The 18,405-nt window shown below is 52.7% G+C and overlaps 6 protein-coding genes across 6 annotated transcripts; 3 read left to right on the top strand and 3 right to left on the bottom strand.

Annotated features, from left to right (window-relative positions):
- Positions 1-1,213: 1,213 nt before the first annotated feature.
- Positions 1,214-3,007, bottom strand: PG985_004690 (Lysine--tRNA ligase cla4; the record flags this gene model as incomplete). Its single annotated transcript, XM_066824459.1, has 2 exons — positions 1,214-1,278; positions 1,336-3,007. 2 exons carry the CDS (start codon positions 3,005-3,007, stop codon positions 1,214-1,216), a joined length of 1,737 nt encoding a protein of 578 aa, XP_066687619.1.
- A 1,597-nt stretch (positions 3,008-4,604) lies between these two features.
- PG985_004689 (uncharacterized protein) lies at positions 4,605-6,222 on the top strand (the record flags this gene model as incomplete). Its single annotated transcript, XM_066824458.1, has 3 exons — positions 4,605-4,653; positions 4,714-4,876; positions 4,932-6,222. 3 exons carry the CDS (start codon positions 4,605-4,607, stop codon positions 6,220-6,222), a joined length of 1,503 nt encoding a protein of 500 aa, XP_066687618.1.
- A 282-nt stretch (positions 6,223-6,504) lies between these two features.
- Positions 6,505-7,116, bottom strand: PG985_004688 (uncharacterized protein; the record flags this gene model as incomplete). The annotated part of the gene is made up of 1 exon (XM_066824457.1): positions 6,505-7,116. The coding sequence occupies one exon, from the start codon at positions 7,114-7,116 to the stop codon at positions 6,505-6,507; it is 612 nt and encodes a 203-aa protein (XP_066687617.1).
- A 3,384-nt stretch (positions 7,117-10,500) lies between these two features.
- PG985_004687 (fungal-specific transcription factor domain-containing protein) lies at positions 10,501-12,887 on the top strand (the record flags this gene model as incomplete). Its single annotated transcript, XM_066824456.1, has 5 exons — positions 10,501-10,653; positions 10,731-11,522; positions 11,615-12,210; positions 12,271-12,377; positions 12,469-12,887. The coding sequence occupies 5 exons, from the start codon at positions 10,501-10,503 to the stop codon at positions 12,885-12,887; spliced, it is 2,067 nt and encodes a 688-aa protein (XP_066687616.1).
- A 1,226-nt stretch (positions 12,888-14,113) lies between these two features.
- PG985_004686 (Ribonuclease Trv) lies at positions 14,114-15,193 on the top strand (the record flags this gene model as incomplete). Its single annotated transcript, XM_066824455.1, has 2 exons — positions 14,114-14,396; positions 14,487-15,193. 2 exons carry the CDS (start codon positions 14,114-14,116, stop codon positions 15,191-15,193), a joined length of 990 nt encoding a protein of 329 aa, XP_066687615.1.
- Positions 15,194-15,443: 250 nt separating this feature from the next.
- On the bottom strand, positions 15,444-16,788 carry PG985_004685 (Sec62 family protein translocation protein; the record flags this gene model as incomplete). Its single annotated transcript, XM_066824454.1, has 3 exons — positions 15,444-15,641; positions 15,715-16,271; positions 16,344-16,788. 3 exons carry the CDS (start codon positions 16,786-16,788, stop codon positions 15,444-15,446), a joined length of 1,200 nt encoding a protein of 399 aa, XP_066687614.1.
- Between the last annotated feature and the right edge of the window lie 1,617 nt (positions 16,789-18,405).

The raw sequence follows: 18,405 nt of genomic DNA, 5'->3' as shown, positions 1-18,405 counted from the left end.
TCACTACTGATGGAGTTTCCTCACCCTCAACAGAAGGAAGGGTCTGGGAAGCACGTTCAAAATGTGCTATCAGCCTACACGGCTCCTTGCTTTACGCAAGGTACTCTAGCCGCTTTATATGGTCCGTCCCTTTGCTTCCCATTTACCACCCTCACAACAGACTGAAAATCGCAAGGCGAGTCCTTGAATATTCAGATCATATAGTGGCCACCCACCGCTTCCGCAAGCCTCTCCGTCAAGCCGACACCCTAGAACTGCAGCGGTGACTTCCTCTACACAATGCCCCGCGGGTTAGAATATCTAGCATTGCTTAATCGCATCAGGTCTCTAAGGCTTCACCACATATTCTAAGCAGCTTTCGGTTGAGGTGACTGTCGCATCCGCACCTGTACTAAGCTAAGCTCCTGTCTTGGTTGAGCGAGCCACCACATTAGACCAGATGCAGGGCCTGCAGGGCCTTCAGGACAAGAACAAGATATAAGATTGCTCGCTAAAGGTCGCCAGAGATACTCTGTATACGGTCTGTATCAATAGCAATGTGCTGCTTGTTGTACCATAGGATGATTGATCACCTGCCTGAGTGAGCCTTGGTATTCAGGGGGGAGACGACTCGCAAGTCAAGTCCGATCCACATCCCCTTCCCACAGCTGCGTCTTGCTATATGTTGGTCAGTAACGAGCTTTTCCACCATCTAAGCTAAGAGGCAAATGGCTATTTGTTAGCTAAACGGGCTTGGTGGTGTAGTTGGTTATCACGTCAGTCTAACACACTGAAGGTCCTGGGATCGAGCCCCAGCCGAGTCAAAGTTTACCTTTTATCTTTTTGCCCCCAATTGATCGAGATCTCAACCCAGCTGGACTGTCTAATTTTACTGGACATTTCATCCCGCACATATATTCCAGGCCTTTTCTGCTTGCTTGGGCATACTGGGAAATGTGCGGGAACTTGGATAATGACAGTTAAACTCTCCTTGATTTTGTACTCCTTATGGCAATGCTGGTTATTCCGTCTATCTATCAACCTGATGTCCTCGAATCAACATGATTATTCCACCGTAGCAACATGTTTATTCTCTCGTGTCAACGCGTTTATTCTCTCGTGTAAACGCGATTATTCCCCCAAGCAAAATCGTTATCCCCTGTCATCAACATCGTTACCCCCTGCATGAACACGTTTATTCCCTCGTATCAACGCGACCATCACACAAATCCGGTTACTCCGGCTTCATGGTCGGGAAAGCCAGAACCTCGCGGATGGAGTAGTTATCCGTCAGGAACACTAGAACACTTATTAGTAATTTGGCATAAAACAGCATCATTGTGGTGGCCGACTCACTGATCATGCGATCAATACCCATGCCAAAGCCACCAGTCGGCGGCAGACCATACTCGAGGGCGTTGCAGAAAGTCTCGTCGACCATTTGCGCCTCGTCATCACCTTGGTCCTTCTGTCGCGCTTGCTCCTCGAATCGGAGGCGCTGCTCGGCGGGATTGTTCAACTCGGTGTACGCATTCACAATCTCCTTGGTGCAAACAAAGGCTTCGTAGCGCTCGCATAGGCCGGGAATAGCACGGTCGGCCTTGGCCAGCGGCGACATCATCTGGGGGTGTCCCTTGATGAAGGTAGGGTTGATGCATTGGCTCTCCAGGTATTCACCAACGAGGGTATCGAGCATTCTCGCGTTAGTGTGGGGTGGTGAGCACTCAACGCCCATCTTAGCAAGCACCTTCTTCAGGAACTCGCCCGTCTCCGCTGTGTGCATCTGATCGCCGGGCGGGAACTTCTCACCCGTCTTCTCCTCCAGAGCGGGGATCATCTCGATTCGTCGCCAAGGGGCTGCCCAGTTCACCTTGTATTCGGTTCCATCCTGCTTGTGGAAGGTCGTCTCGTATGAGCCGTGGATGTGCTTGACGAGACTTGAGACAAGCTCCTCGGTCCAGTTCATCAGGTCGTACATGTCGGCATAGGCCGCGTAGAATTCCAGAGTAGTGAACTCGGGGTTATGTGTAAGGTCCATACCCTCGTTTCGGAATTGGCGTCCCATCTCGTAGACACGGTTAAGGCCACCGACCACCAGCTGCTTCAGGTAAAGCTCAGGGGCAATACGCAAGTACATGTCCATGTTCAGATCGTTGTGGTGAGTTATGAACGGCTTCGCCGTAGCGCCTCCGGCAATAGCGTTCAGCATCGGAGTTTGCACAGCGATGAAGTCGCGCTCGTCCAACCACCGTCGGATGAAAGAGTCTACCTTAGCTCTGGTAATGAAGACGTCTCGTGCCTTCTCGTTCATCATGAGGTCAAGATGTCGCTGTCGGAATCTCTGTTCGGGGTTCTTGAATCCGTAGTGATCATCAGGGATTTGGTGCTTGCATGGCGAAAGCAAAGTCACCTCGATCGCACCAATGGACAGTTCTCCCGAGTATTCGCCTTCACTGGCCTTGCTCTTGGGGCTAGTTCTGGTCGGGAACCCACGAACGCCGATGATGTCTCCGCGGCGCAAGTCGATGTGCTGAGCCTCGAAGTCAGGCGCATTGGGGTCGGACTCCTGGGCTTGGGCAAGAACTTGAAGTCGGACACCCTCGGATCGAAGATCGTAGAAGACCAGCTTAGCGCCGGACGATCGCTTGACATAGATTCTGCCAGCGAGCGCAATGGTCTTGGTCTTGTCAGACTCGCCATTCTTGAGATGCTTGAACTCGTCGGCGAACTTGCGAATGTCGTAGTCGACGTGGAACTTGTGAGGGTAGGCTTTCCCCTGGGCGTGCAGCTCATTAACTCGCCGGGATCGGATCTCGAAATACTGATTGGGGGTGAGTTGGCTTTCGTCCACGGCACCCTCCTTCTTCGGCTGGGCGGGCTGGGACTTCAGCTTCTCCTCCTTCTGGGCATCCTTCTCCCGCTTCTTCTGACGTTTCTTGAGCTCGCTCTTCGAAATCATCTCGCCAGTGACTTCGTCAAGGTGAAGCTTGCCGACCTCGCCGGCGACTTGGTCGACTGGGGTAGCCATGATCGCTGTGAAGGAAGGGGAGAGATGATGGATGGTTGGTGTTGGTTTGCTCTACGAAAGAGACCAAGCCCAATAAATAGTACAGGGCACCAATGACTCAATTGGTAGGTGGTGGTTTACTCCCAATCTTGCTCAGGAAATTGTGCGAATCAACAGTGACTCGATGCAAAACAATCAGGAATACCCCGCCGAATAATGAGCAATGCCCCGCCGGAATAATGAGTAGTTCCGTTTGCGCCACTAATTTTTTATCGCTGGCCGAATGACTGTTTCACGCGCCGGTCACGGGTGCATCGTACCTTCCCCAGCTGCCATCATGGAGGGGCATGGTGGGGGGTTTTTTTATTCAATTGGATACATGTACACAGGAAGTGCTTGCTCCAGTAGACATGTTGACAGGACATTACACTAGACTAAACAGCAGCACGATATTCAATAGTTGCGACTACTTGAATAATGCAGGTAGGTATTGCTTATTCCAGTGGATTGACAGGACATTACACTGGCCTAAACAGCAACAACAGCAACACGCTATTCAATAGTTATGACAAGTACTTGAATAATGCAAGCAGTGCTTACTCTGGTAGATCGACAGGACACTACATGTACACTGGCCTAAACAGCAACACGTTATTCAGTGGTCGTGACAACTTGAATAACAGGTAGTACTTACTCCAGTAGATTGACAGGACATCACACTGGCCTAAACAGCAACACGTTATCCAGTGGTCGTGACAACTTGAATAATACAGGCATGGAATGAACTAGTTTATCCAACGTTTTGATTTAGATGCAATACTTGCTAGTCCATTGGAGTTGTATGTGACTATTAGCAGCTTGTGTAGGAGGTAGATGTTATGTTGTTAGTCCGGGGTCCTGCAAATGGCGCTCCTGCTTGCTCATTGCCAATTTTTCCGGGGGAAGGCGGGTGTGTAGTGCTTGCTCATCCTTCAAGGTTTGCGGTTGCTCATTCTTGGGCAGTGGTTGCTCATCCCTGAATTCGCATTGCAGAATCGGCCGTGGTTCGGGGGAAAGTCACACCGGCTACTTGCTTCAACCATATTGCAAGGCAGCGAGAACGGTACCTACCTACCTAAGGTGATCTTCAATCTGATCTTTTCGAATACGGTTCTTCAACACTGGACACTAGGTAGGTACTAAGCCGCCACCTTATATACATCGCGTATCATCGGCTGCAGACTGTAGGGGAATCTTAGCAGAAGTCAAATCAAATTTCAAACGGACTGTTTGATATCATTCGCATACTCCAAAAGGTCAAGCATCGGGTATGGCATGATCTGGTCGTAGGATTGCATGGATATTGGTTGCTCTGCCGGATATGTTCCCCGCTTTACTCCGTAGTCTGGTGTGTTTTCCTGTACCTTGACATCTGGACTGACATTCGTGCGCCCTTTGATCTATCCATTTGCTTAGCCCCTTGGTGCGACGTTGAAGCTTTCGACTACCAAGCAAGAACTGAACACAGGCCTGAAATTATATACACCATTATTCCCTTATACATCTGTATATAAGTCAGATTTCATACTCCAAGAGGTTGATTCCCGACACGAGTCATTAAGACATACGTACGAACACAATGGACTCTAAGGAATTCAGAGAAGCCGCGATCTCTTCGATAGACCACAGTACGATTTCGCCCTGCACGAACCTAACACCCCTGTAGATCCATGGCTAACCAGTATCAGTCGTCAAGTATTATGACACAATCGAGGAGCGAAAAGTTGTGTCCGATGTTGAACCTGGTTACTTGAGAAAACTTCTTCCCGATCATGCCCCCGAAGATGGCGAGGCCTGGTCTGACATCCAGAAGGATGTCGAGGATAAGATCGTTCCCGGACTGACACACTGGTAGGAGGCATCTATTTTATATTCGTTGCGGCTTTTCTGGCTCACAGTCCGCTAGGCAATCTCCCAACTTCCTTGCTTGGTTCCCCTCTTCGTCGAGTTTTCCTGCCATGCTGGGAGAAATGTATTCGACTGCCTTTACCGGCGCAGCGTTCAACTGGATCTGCTCCCCTGCTGTGACCGAACTTGAGACGATTGTGATGGACTGGCTCGCCAAGGCCTTTGCGTTGCCGGATTGCTACATGTCGACTGGTCCCACTCATGGCGGCGGTGTCATCCATGGTACCGCCTCTGAAGCCATCGCGACAGTCTTAGTAGCGGCCCGAGACAAGTATCTCCGAGAAGCCACCAAAGGCCTTACCGGCGAAGAGCAGGAAGATGCCATGGCCGAGAGGCGTGGTAAGCTCGTTGCTCTGGGCAGCGCGGCCACCCACAGTGCCACGAAGAAGGCGGCCATGATCGCAGGTGTCCGCTTCCGTACGATCCCAGTTCATGCCAAGGATGGATACCGGCTCACCGGTGAGAGCCTAAGGGCCACCATCCAAGCCCTTTGGGCCAAGGGCCTCGAGCCCTTCTTTTTGACTGCGACGCTGGGCACCACTGATACATGCTCGATTGACGACTTTGACTCCATCACCGAGGTGCTGTCCGAGCCGGCACCGGCGGGACACGGCGAAATCTGGGTCCATGTCGATGCCGCCTATGCGGGTGTGGCCCTCGTATGCCCCGAGTACCAGCATTTGACCAAGCAACTCTCCAAGTTCCACAGTTTCAACACCAACTTGCACAAGTGGCTGTTGACCAACTTCGACTGCAGCTGTTTGTGGGTGCGGGACCGCGCCTGGCTGATCGAAGCCCTGAGCGTGAACCTGGCCATCCTGCAGAATTCCTACACCTCCTCTGGCCTGGTGACAGATTACCGCGACTGGCAGATCCCTTTCGGCCGCCGCTTCCGCAGCCTGAAGGTATGGTTCGTCATCCGCAGCTACGGCATCAAGGGCCTGCAGGCGCACATCCGCAAGCATGTCGGGCTCGGCGAGATGTTCGCTGAGCTCATGAAGACGCGCAGCGACCTCTTCGAGATCGTCACGGGCCCCCGTTTCGCCCTAACCGTGTTCAAGCTCAAGGGCCACGACAGCGCCGCCATCACTGTCGACGAACAGAACGCTCTCACCAAGAAGTACTACGACAACATCATCGCCGACGGCAAGATCTTTCTGTCCAGCACCGTTGTTGGCGACGCCTTTGCCGTGCGTCACTGCCCCGCGACTCCTTTTGTCGAGGAGAAGCACGTTAAGAATCACTTCGAGATCCTGGTGGCAGCTGCTGAGACGACGTTGGTAAACTAGACAGTACGACTCGGATAGACTTAGATTAACGATTATAGAGTCAATCATTTATCAAGTGCACACAGCCTTATAGAGTATGGTAGCAACGTAAGTTGGTGTCTCTTATGCAATTGGGACCTATGCTTCCCAATGACCCCCATATTCCTTTGTAGTATAAGCCCATGTCCGTCTGATGCAATGGCTGCGTATACTCGCATGCATATGTAACCCGAAAAGCCAATGAAATGCCAACTGCCAAACTCCTACCCGTGACGTCATGCCCCAAAGTAATCGTACACACAATCAAAACGAGTCTCTTCTACTGCTACGGCGGACGCTGCCGTCCCTCCGGTCTTCGTACCGATAGTCGTTCCGGTAGTTCTTGTAGTCGTCGTGGAAGCCGCGATACTCCTCGTATCGGTAGTCAAGGCGCCGCGGGTCATCCTTGTACGTCGGCCCGTCGTCCTCGTATCGGCTGGAATCGCGGCGGGGGCCGCGGCTGGTGCTGCCTCTACTACTTTCATTGCGACGGCCACCGTCCCGTCCTCTTGCGGCATCCCAGTCGCGGTCCCAGTCACCCCGGCACCGATCGCGACTCCTGTCTGACTGCTGAGAGTCGTCGTACCTCGACCCGGAACGGGGGCCGCCGCCGCGATGCTCGTATTGTGCCAGCTCCCGCTTGCGCCGTCGCTCGCGGCGTTCTTCCGCGGCGCGCTCCGCCTCGTCTTTGCGCTCCTCGTGCTTCCGCACTTGATTATCGATGTTCCACACTAGGCCAATGCCGATCGCCGCCAGGATCAGGGGTTCTGTGTAGCCGTAGCCGTGCTGTTTCTCAAGCTCCTTGCGGTGGGATCGGTGCTCCGGGTCCGCGCGCGAGGGCAGCAGATCTCGCGGATCAACTGGGAGTTTCGGCATTGCGTACAATTACGTATTGTTTAGCGATTGGGCGAAAAAGTCGGCTCGGCAGTGGTCTGTCGTGTTACATACACACACACACCGGATCTTGGTCTTGTCGCGTGCGTGGTGGTGGGTATAGATCCGTCAATCGTAGCCACTTGTCAATGATTCGGACGCAGTCCACAGATTTGATACGTGCGACTATTTGGTTCAGATGGTGTTGCACCGCTAACCGACCTCGAGTGATTCGTTATATTCGTCGGTGCGGATGTGGCTAGCTGCGCCGGAATATTATGTAGATTAGATAGCCACTACAAATGCATTGGAGGATTTTCAATATTGCAGTGTCGTTTGGGGTAGCAATTGGTCGTCTGGTACTTTATGGAGGGGGACAGAAAAAATGTAGCAACAGATGGTGCGAAGGGCTGCCGTCTGTGTTCAATATATATAACCAACCCCCCAGGACGTGTCGCTGGACCCGAAGTCTGGAATCGGAGGAATAACGGTCTACCGGGTCCGATTGGCTAGGTGCTCCAAAACGAAACGCTGGATTTCATCATCGTGCAATTTTAGTAGCACAGTCATTTGACGACGTGGCTTGCGGAGAGGGTCAATGCAGGTCATCGCGTAGTGAGCAGTGAAGGACCCCGAGATCGAGGAGGCCAGGAGGTGGCAGCTCCAGAGCTGTGATGTCATCGTCCGAGACACCGCTAGTCAAATCGTCTAGGATTTGGGATCTAATGGTTGCATGGATGAGTGTGGGTGTGGGCAGGGATCCAAGACTCAGCCTCAGGTGCATCTCTGATTGGCTGTTTTCAGCCCTGTAAGGGGATTCGTCGCAACTAGCCCCCTCCCCCATGTTCAGCCGTTGGTTCATGGCGTCGCTGGTGTCTCTCGGCAGCATCCGTATGAGGAGACTCCATATCGAAAAGCTTGGTGTTGTTGCTGGATAGAGCTAGCATCGGTATGCTGGTAGCGAGGCAGTCAGCGCCAGGATCACTGGAGACATGTCGAGGGATGACTTTGACGGACCCCAAAACATATGTACTTGCCTCGCTCAGAGCAGTTGCGATGTCTCGGGGGGAAAGTCTGGATCTGCTCCAGGCTGGGTGTATGCGAGAGATGAAACATCTTTGTCAGGCAGAATTTGGTCCGCAAGCAAGACATGACCAATACTGATTTTCAAGAAGCTTTGCAATTCGGTATTGAAAGGGGTAGCCGCATTCCCAAATATGTAGTTAAATAATAGCTTTTGTCGCCAGCCAAAAGAGCCGGAGCATTCAGAAATCAGTTTGGGATCTGGGAATTGCCCTTACCCAGAATCTATTTCTTTGGAGCGATCCTTAGAAAGTCGGCAGCCACGCATTAGTCGGAGCATCATCCCCGGGGTCGATGAGCACCTTCCCAATCTTAAGACATGTCTGGTTGATCATGGATTGCACTATTTTGAGACATGAATACCTATCTGCTTACTCACCTCTATCAACATCACATAATGCACGTGCAACACTCAGCATCATCATAGAAAAGACATTAATACCGACCACCTTCTAACTTAGCCCGACTTCTATTGCACCTTCTGTGTCACCAACATGTCATTCTTCACGTTATCTTTGCCGAGCAGAGCCTTTACCAGGGACATGATACAGGAAGAAGGATTGAAGCCGCGAAGTCCAGGACAACGTCGTGGTAACTTATCAGCAGCATTCTCAGGTTTCTAGGAGAACGATGAGAATCGCTCGCCTGACACCAATACATCTGTCGCCCCACGTATCCCATCAAACGTGTTGGCGAAGCGAGACGAGAATGTGCGACATGTTGGGGAGCTACAAGGCACAACTCCCGTGGCGGCCTTGGAACTCGAAGGGTGCACAGGAAATCAATGCGGGCCAGAAAATCTTGTAACGGCACCATCGTGGACTAGCTTGGATATATCTCAGATTCGCAGTGCCTCGTCAACATATGCACCAGAGGGGGGGTTGGCGTCCTCTCTCTCTAACCACGACCAGTCGTCCGCCAATTCACTTGCTCATGGGCACCTGACCTCAATCTCGAGCATCGAGCTATTCTGCAATAATCGGTTTGATCTCACATGGACTAGCTCAGATTCAAGCACTGGCAGCGGGCACGGCCGGAATCTAATGGAGGAACCAGAAGCCGCATTGGGGCCTCGAGAGGACAGCGATACCTCGCTCCCTACCACGGCGCCAAACCTAGAAGCTTCCACCCCATGCAGCGTCGAAGTATCACCTTGGGTTGCTCAAATGTCAGATCCATCGATAGGTCCGTCTGAGTCAGAGCTTGAAGGCATTGGCTCCTCAGATAAACACATACGAGGCCGGAACTTTCTAGGGGCTCGGAAATGGGCGAAGGCTTTCTGGGAGTCGAGGGCGTGTTTTCTGCAGGGAGTTCGCTTGAGGAAGAAAAAGGTGACCTCGAAGTCTGAGTAATCTGGAGCCAACGAAAGCAATGTGTAAATATTGTTACGCTCGTAGAGGTGTTGTAGTCAAGTAACCAACTAGGGTTCGGTCTCTGAGGCGGTCTAGTAATATCATTTGTATGCCCCTGGTTGGACCTCAAATATACAGAGTACAAGGGAAAATAATGTTCGATATTTGCCCAAGTAGACAAACCGATTTGGTTGGTTCCTTTTCTTATTGATCGATACCTTGCCATGCATGTTCTTGGCGGAGGGGTTGTAGATGCGGCACTTCTCAAATACTAGGATCTCGGGGTAGTCAATTGTATATGGTATGATCTTCGAAGTATACCGATTCATATTCATGTTGAAGCTCGTAGAGAAATAGTTGGTCATCATCGTTCGTATTCCATGTCCGGCTCGTACCACTACCAACCTCCGATCGAAATGCTTTCCAGGTTTCCTACTTAGCCTAGTGCTGTGTTAGTACGGATTTGATTATGGAGGACGGGCTCCTTGCTTCGCTTAGTGGGGTTGGGATTAGCCAAACCACGCCTTACCAAATATTGCGGCGGAAACAGGTGTGAATGTGGAAGACAACCCTACGAACATCGGATGAAATTCACTTCTGACATCTCATAGTTTCTAGTCTCGAGTTATATGTTACAAAGTAATAGCTGGGACGTAAAAACTACACCGAACCGCCCGAGTTACAAAGACGGCATTAGACTCACTTTGTTTACGCAGCATACTAACCGACAGCCCGTCAGTATTGTCAGCGCGACCTATCATTCGTTCGCTAATGAGAAACCAACTGGCTGGTGACCGCGTATGTGTAGCGCATGCTGTACATCCGTCCCATACTTTTCGTCGCCTATCGATGGCCTATGTTGGCTAAGACGGAATGCATTTCTATGTTTTAGGACCTGATCCCTTATGATGATCATCTGGCGACATACTTTGGATTGTTTGTTACTCAGCAGATGGATCCGGAATATGCTCCAGGTCGGGCCCGGCCTGGCCCTCCTCCTCCTCCTCCACCACCACCACCACCAGCACCCTCAAGCATAACGTCACTGGGGTACGATGCGTCTTCTGCCAACAACAAACCCTGTAACGGGTGCCGAAGGCGGAAAGTACGCAACCCATCCATCTACCTTACTACCAGCCGTCATCTATTCTTAGCAGTGGCCGACGTTCTAACGACTTGCAGGTGCGCTGCGATAAGGGCAGACCTTCGTGTATCAATTGCAGTCGCCATGGAGAAATATGCGTCTACGAGGGGCCGCCCGAAAGTGGCCTCTTCACCGCCGAGACCCAGCAGAGGATGCAAGATCGCTTGGACAGGCTGGAGCGCCTAGTCCAGGGGATGAACTTCATCGGCGGCCCTTCTGCAGGAAGAGAATCTCGCCTGTCGTCTACCGAATCAGTAATTCAAGGCTGGAGTCCCGAGAGTTCTTCGACCGTCGAGTCAGAAGACCAAGGCGTGCAGCTGTCTGAGCCCAACATATGCTACTACATGCACCCAAACTACTGGCTGAACCTGGAAGAGTTCATGGACGAGCCGCGTGACCTGCTGAGATGGCCGTACGACGATAAAATGAGCAACAACTGGCCGTTTTCGGCACAAAGTATACCTCCCATTTTAACCGAGAATTTGGCACCGCTTCACCTACCCATAGAACAAGAAGACCTCCTCCACGAGTGGTTTTACAAAGCCGCGGATCCATGGATACGTGCCACCCATTACCGGGCCTATATGAACGAGGTCTCGAACTTCCGGATAGGGAAGAGCAGTATGCCGCGGGAGATAGAAGCCGTCATATTCTCGGTCCATGCTGTTACAATTGCTGCGATGCCAGGCGATCAGGTCCAGCAGCTCTTTGGTAGATCCAGGGACCACCTACTTTCTCACTTTCAGTATGCGACTGAACTTGCCATGAACCGCGCCAACTTCCTTCGAACGAGGAACATGTTTATGTTTATGGCTCTCTTGCACTATATTGTATGTCTCCTGCTGTCCCCAACAGCTGTCACGGCGCTTCGCATGGTGTGGCATTTTTCAGTAGGACATAACCTCATCTAACTTGTGTCCAGACGTTCCTGTTTCACACTGGTCAAGCAGAGAAGGCAACTTCGTTTCTGGGTACCGCGTCGAGAATCGGCATGCGGTTGGGCCTTCACAAAGACCCGTCTGCGCATCTCTTCACCCCATGGGTTGCCGAGATGCGGCGCAGACTATGGACATATTTCCTAGTTATGGATCAGCCGATATACAACTCTGAAGGTGCCGAGTCTGTCTTCGACACTCTGCCATGGATACCACGGCCGGTGAACGCGAACGACAATCAGTGGCCGCCCCATAGGTTCATGAAGCCGGAACAGGTACCGGCCGATGCGGACGGTTTCACTGACATGGCGTTTGCCAACATACGCCGAGAGCTTTATTACATGAGCCGCGAAGTAGGCAGGCTGTTCCGCATGACGGAACCGGAGCGGCTCCTTGCTATCATTACCGACTGCGATAATGCCATACGGAAGAAGTATATTGAACATATGAATGTACAAAACCCCATGCAGGCGGTTATCGTCGGTTACTACAGTTTCTATCACCGATGCCTGCGGATAAATGTAGAAGTCACGGCGGTGAAAAGTAGAGCACAGTCAGAACTGCCTGAAGACGTCCATACTCGGTAAGACTGATCCCCAGGTTTATTTGAATCAATTTTATTGACGTGTCGTCACAATGAAAGCATCCTGGCTACCCAACTCGATCTTTTCGAAGACCTCGAGCGCACCGAAGCCATTGCTAAACAACACAACTGGCAGTGGATCTTTAAATGGCCACCACCGTTTCACGGTAAGTGTATGCGCCTTGATTCGGGCTTGTGTATCAGCTATACACCATTCAATTCCTTGTAATGCCTCAACTTAACGTCATATGCATATAGGAATTGCTCGCCTTCTCCACAGCCTAGCGGAAGTGCCCAGGACGAGCGAAGCTGAACGTGCTTGGAAGCAAGTCGACCTCATCTTCCGCCGGCATCTCGGCGAGGACATGGCAATGCACGACGTTCCTTCATGGCGTCTGATCGAGCGTCTCTGCGACATTGCTATGTTTGCACATTCCAGCCGAGCCCATCAAGGCACCGCGTATACCTTGCGCGGAAAACTTAGGCAGGTGAACGCGGACGGCGAAACGACAACGAGCACGGGGATACGCCTTGTTAACCAGCTGGCCTATTCTGGGTTCGGGGCGGTATCCTATAATGATGTAGCACCAGGAGCGAGTGTGGCTCATTCTGACAGGTCAAACAGCGGCAACATGATGCAATATACCTCAACCGAGAGTAACAGCTTTCAGTCCTGATGTCGAAGAAGGGCCCAGGAGGAGGGGCGTCTTTCGACGGGCCATAGTGGATGATCAACGAACAATACATAAGCAATGTGGGATAGAATATATCAAATAGTGATAGGCTATCTTGTATTGTGCTCTTTTGACACTGGCAATAGAAGAACGGATTCTGGACAATGGGAAGGATTCCCAATTGCGTGGTTTGTCTGTTGTTATGCATATCGCCTCGCGGTAGGAAGCCGATGAAATTTGAGGCGACTCTAGTAGCAGTAGAGATGGATATAACCATGCAAAGAGAACGGCATCAGTTCAAAGATCAGTTCATCATCCAGAAGCTGGGATATCTTTGCCATGCCATACCCTGCGTACCTCCAGACTTTGCCCCAGGGTATCCATGAATGTCGAGTATACAACTCTTCGCCGGGTGAGTTCGTCCCATCCTTGTTGTGCCTGGAAATTGGCCAGGTATTCACCCCGCTTCATTGGACCATCCGGGGTTGACAGGTTAGGCGCTGTAATCTCCGGGGAAACCTACACGATTGAGCACGTGGGCTTGGCCACCAGGAAACGTTCAGAACCAACTGGTTACCGAAGCCTGATTTGTCCATACGCGCTACCAATTATTGGCTGTACGGGGAAACCGTGTTACCGATGACCGTCGGCTACGTCGGCGTAGAGTGAACGGCCATGTAGCGGCTGGAGAATACTGCAGGAATGATCGAAAGGTCGCACGTAGACAGCTTCCTAAGCAAGTGTAGTCCAGGCCCACCCACGGCATATCCCCCCGCCGCTACTGTTACCGGGGAGGGACCCTAGTGCCATCTTCAATTGACCTCTCACAGCACAGGGATAAAGCAGGTGGGCGGTTGATTGATACCATGCAATCCATCTCTTTCTCCCTCTCTTTCAGCTTTTTCGCAGCTGAGATTTTTGACCTGGGAGACGCAGGTAGTTATCCGGTCTCGTTTCCATACTGACATCATGGAAGATAGTAGCTACTCCTGCATATAGAAAACCTCTAGCCCCTGTTAGTACAAGGATATGCCGAGGGCGCAAAGTGTATGCAGATCTAGCTACGCAGGGAAATATAAAATAGAAAAGATCGCCCACACCAGGTCCCGCCTTTGATAGAGCACGTTCTCTCACCTACTCTCTTGCCCGCCTAGCCCCGTCTGTGTTCACTTGCACTTGTGGTAGAAGTCGGTTAATTGCAAAGCTACCTACAAAACAGCATCATCGCCATGGCCAACACTCGCCGCCACCTCGCTGTCGCTTTTGCGCCGCTGCTGTTCGCGCAGCAGGCGGTCGCCGGCCTGTACCCGGGCCTGAGCAACCTGAACCACACGTGCTCGCTCGTCGACCCGATCCTGTCGTGCTCCTCCGGCGCCTCGGACCCGAGCGCCGTCGACACGTGCTGCACCGAGACGTTTGGCGGCTTGGTGCTGGCGACGCAGTTCTGGAACACGTATACGGGGTTCGAGGCGCAAGGGCAGGTGCTGCCGAGGGACGCCTGGACACTTCACGGTACGTTTGTTGCTTCGGTCTTTTTGGCCCCCTGATGGGGGTCATCACTATAGCAGCAGTGGAACTCACCAACAATTACACAATAAACAGGCCTCTGGCCCGATTTCTGCAACGGGTCCTACACGCAGTACTGCGACCTAACCCGGCAGTACGACCCCCTCCCCTCGCCCAACACCACCACGGGCACGCCGGAGGGGACACCGGTGCCCGCGTGGCGCGGCCCGGACATCGGCACCTTCCTGGCGCCGCTGGGCAAGCTGGACCTGCTGGCGTGGATGAAGGTGCACTGGGTGGCGCAGCCGGGCTGGCTCAACGGGGACTTCTGGGGCCACGAGTTCAGCAAGCACGCGACCTGCTACAGCACCTTCGACGTCGAATGCTACGGGCCCCAGTACGTCGAGCACGAGGAGGTGGCCGACTTCTTCGAGACGGCCGCGGCCTTCCACCGGCGCCTGCCGACCTGGTCCTGGCTCGAGGCGAGCGGGGTCCGCCCCTCCAACGCGACCACCTTTTCGCTGGGCGACTTTGCCGGGCCCCTGACCCAGGCGTTCGGCGCCGTCCCTTACATCGGCTGCTCGGGCCCCAAGTTCAACGCCACCGACGCCGGCAAGGGCAGCACCGACGCCGGCTACACCGTCGTCAACGAGATCTGGTACTACTACCACGTCAACGGGCGCGTGCAGCGGCAGGAGGGCATCGCGGTCGATGCCGACGTCGCCGGTGGCCGCCTGACCAACTGTGCCCAGACTCCTGGGGCTCTGCACTACTACGAGCGGGCAGCTGGGTCCGAAGTTTAGGAACGGTAGTCCGCTCGCCACGAGGATGGCAAAACTGCATTAACCCCATCCATGAACGACTATATAGACACGTAATCATGATGTTCAATGCGAGTCGGTGCCAGAGAACCCCTAGCAAACACTTCAATATAACTATGAGTCGCATCGCTCTGCCTGGAAACATTCCGCCAGAGCAATCTAGAATATTAGACCGACTCTTCAACTCCGTAAACGCCGTGCCGTGCAGCTGATCCTTATCCTTCTTCTGCTTTTACTCGTCGTCAGCCAGCTCCTCCACCTGAGGTGCTGTGTATGCTGCCCGCTGCTGGGCTCCCGTCTGAATCTGGGTATCGGTGCCAGTCGTAGTCGCAGTAGCAGGAGCAACATTTCCGGTTGAGCCGGCGAAGCCGGCGGCCGACTCGTGGTTCATGCCCTTGGACTTCGTCTTCTTCTTCTTCTGCTTAACAGTCTATGGAATGTCAGTACATTGTTCATGGTTGGGCGTTCTGGACCCCATGCGGCTGTGATTGTGATGAACTTACCTCGTGCCAGCCCCAGACGGGTCGGAAACTGTCCATGAACGATACATCCTCCCACAGGTTAGGGAATAGCCAGAGACCAGGAGAGTTGGTGAAGTAGGTGATGCAGAACAGGATAACTCGGAAGATGGCCATGGCGAAGAACAGACCCAGCAGACACAGGAAGCCCCAGCTGAGATAGTAGACACCCTGTCGCAAGACGAGGGGCCACAGGGGGTATAAGACCAGCGTGAAGATGACGACCAGGGCCAGGCCAGCGTAGACCTTGCGCATGAGCTGACTACCTTCGTAGAACCAGATGTAATACATGTCGTCATGTGCCTCCTGCTGCTGCTCGATCTTGACGGTCCACAGACCCTTGACGCGCTTCCCCTTCTTGGGCGCATGGTCGTGGCCCTCGTGGGGGTCAATCTTGCTCACGCGCAGTGCCAGCATCGACATGGGCAGGAGCTTGAAGGCGTTCTCGAGACTGGCACGGTCCGTGATTTCGGGCAGCGCGGGGTTCTTCTTGCGCGCCTTCTCATAGGCGGGGGATTGCAGGGCTCGGAGAGCACGCTTCACTATTGAGGGCATCAGTATACAGGTTGGTTGCAGAGGATACTCGAGACTCAAAGAATTGTGGAGTAACGCACCTTTGAACATGTCCTTTCGCTGGCCGTTGAAGATGCAGGTTCTGGGCTTCAAAGTCTGGCCTCGCAGGAAATTAGCCATGGCGATGGCGACCGGATTCGGAGGGCCAGGCTGAATAGGCTGTGGCTGTCCTTGTTGCTGCTGCTGGGCCTGCATCTGCTGCTGTCGCTGCATGGCTTCCATCTGCGCCTGGCGCTGCTTCTTGATCTCCTCGAGGAACTCGGGAATAGTCATGCCGGCCTTCTCAGCATCCGCGGCCAGCTTCATCTTCATCATCTCGATCTGTTCGGGCGTGGGTTGGACACCGGGCGGGAACTGGAAGGTGATTGTTCCTGGCTGGCCGGGCTGAGGACCTTGTTGCTGGCCTTGCTGGCCTTCCTCCCCGGACGGAGGCTGCTGTGGCTGCTGCGCCTGTTGCGGCTGCTGCTGCTGCTCTTCGTCGGCCATCTTGATTACGTGGCTAGATGCAAAAGAAACTAAGTATGTTCAATTGAATTGGCCTGTTGTCCGGGTCGAGTCCGCAGGTTATGCGACTGGGTTGTGGATGGCGCTGCAAGGTCTACAGTAGAGTGAGAGTGGACGAAGTTGAAGGCTAAATTCGATACCTGATATCTGGCAACTACCTCGAGCGCGGTTCAATAATTTTACTGGGCCCCCGGGCTTAAGGACACGAAACGTGTTTAGGCCACTTTCAGCCTCATGCTTCAATCTGATCACTCAGTCAGCGAGTACCTACGTCAGGTACCAGTCAGCCAGTGGTGATTACCTATTTTCTACATGTGCGGGCTTTTAACCGGCATTCTCCCGCTTCCTTCAATTGTTGATGCTCTGGAGGAGATCAAATGAATGCCCAAGTAGTAAGTACGGACATATGAGCTCTACATTTGCCCAATGAGTCAGCCCCCATATCTACAGTGAGTCATGCTGTTTTTCTCCGCCTCATCCATCGCATCCAAGTTGGCGAGTGTAAGTGTAAGTAGGTGTTGCGTAGTAAAATAGAACCCCCCCAATTAGTGCAAGAATGCTAGCCCCATCTCCTTGGGTATGCCGTTACCAGGTATATGGCAAGAGGGATCCGACCTGGTATGGTAATTTTTGAGGGCAAAAGAGCAGGTTTTCTTCAATATCTTCGAGGGAAAATGGGAAAGGGGCAGTCAGACTTTGGACACCTCGCATGAACACGCAGAGAGCAGGGAAAGGGGCCTCCGTCTCTATATGTACACATGCGAGGGCCGCACAGGAGCTGGACGTTCAATCTGAGCAATCCGATGTGCTAGGTATCTATCGACTTGCGGATACATGAAATCGAGAACCACATCCATTGGCTATAATTAGAAGCTTCAACGTTTGTACCAACTTGTCTTCGTTTCAGCCCGGAATGAAACAGCAGACACCATTGGTCCAGTTCCCTTGCAGCCTTTAGACGCTGTGCTTCAAATCGATACTATTACATTTCATCGTCACTCCTCTCCTTCATTTCTGTTTATTGTTTCAATGCCCAGAATTTGTTTCGAAGTGGGTGGCTTCACTTCCAAAAATACGTGTGGATAATTCTTGTGGTCACGCGCTTGGCCCCTCTTCTCGTTTACCTTGCATCGCATCCGGTCCCTCCAGAGGGCCGCCGCTTTGTCTGGACCTCGACTCTTCGCCGTCACAGAAGCTATTGTGAGAATCCTCTTTGCGCGTGCGAATTACAAATGTCAGATCTGAGACAGATGATGCCTCTATGGCCTATTACCCCAACCTCGCTCACGACACGGGCGTAGCACTTGGACCGCATAAGCTCCAAGGTCGCTGTTTTTACGAGCGCTACTACCTAGTCCCGGATGACGAATCCCATGACCGCGAACGAAGGAGCTGCTGCTGACGGGATGCGGCAGGTCCTTTCTGTCTTGTTTCGTCCAGGCCGGCTCTCTGAACTAAGTATGGACGGGTCTTTGACTGACCATGCCAATATTTCCTTCCTGCCTTGATTTCTGTGGGAACGTACGCATTAGCTAGAGGAAAGCTGCATCAGCGCGCAGCAAAGTTGCTGCTGGAATGCATGTTTTGACTGGCTTTCCT

This window comes from Apiospora marii (assembly GCF_038362585.1).
Source record: "Apiospora marii strain CBS 49790 chromosome Unknown utg000003l_segment0_segment0, whole genome shotgun sequence".
NCBI lineage: Eukaryota > Fungi > Ascomycota > Sordariomycetes > Amphisphaeriales > Apiosporaceae > Apiospora > Apiospora marii.
The sequence above is the reverse complement of the archived record's forward strand: the minus strand, read 5'-3'. Positions and strand labels throughout refer to the sequence as shown.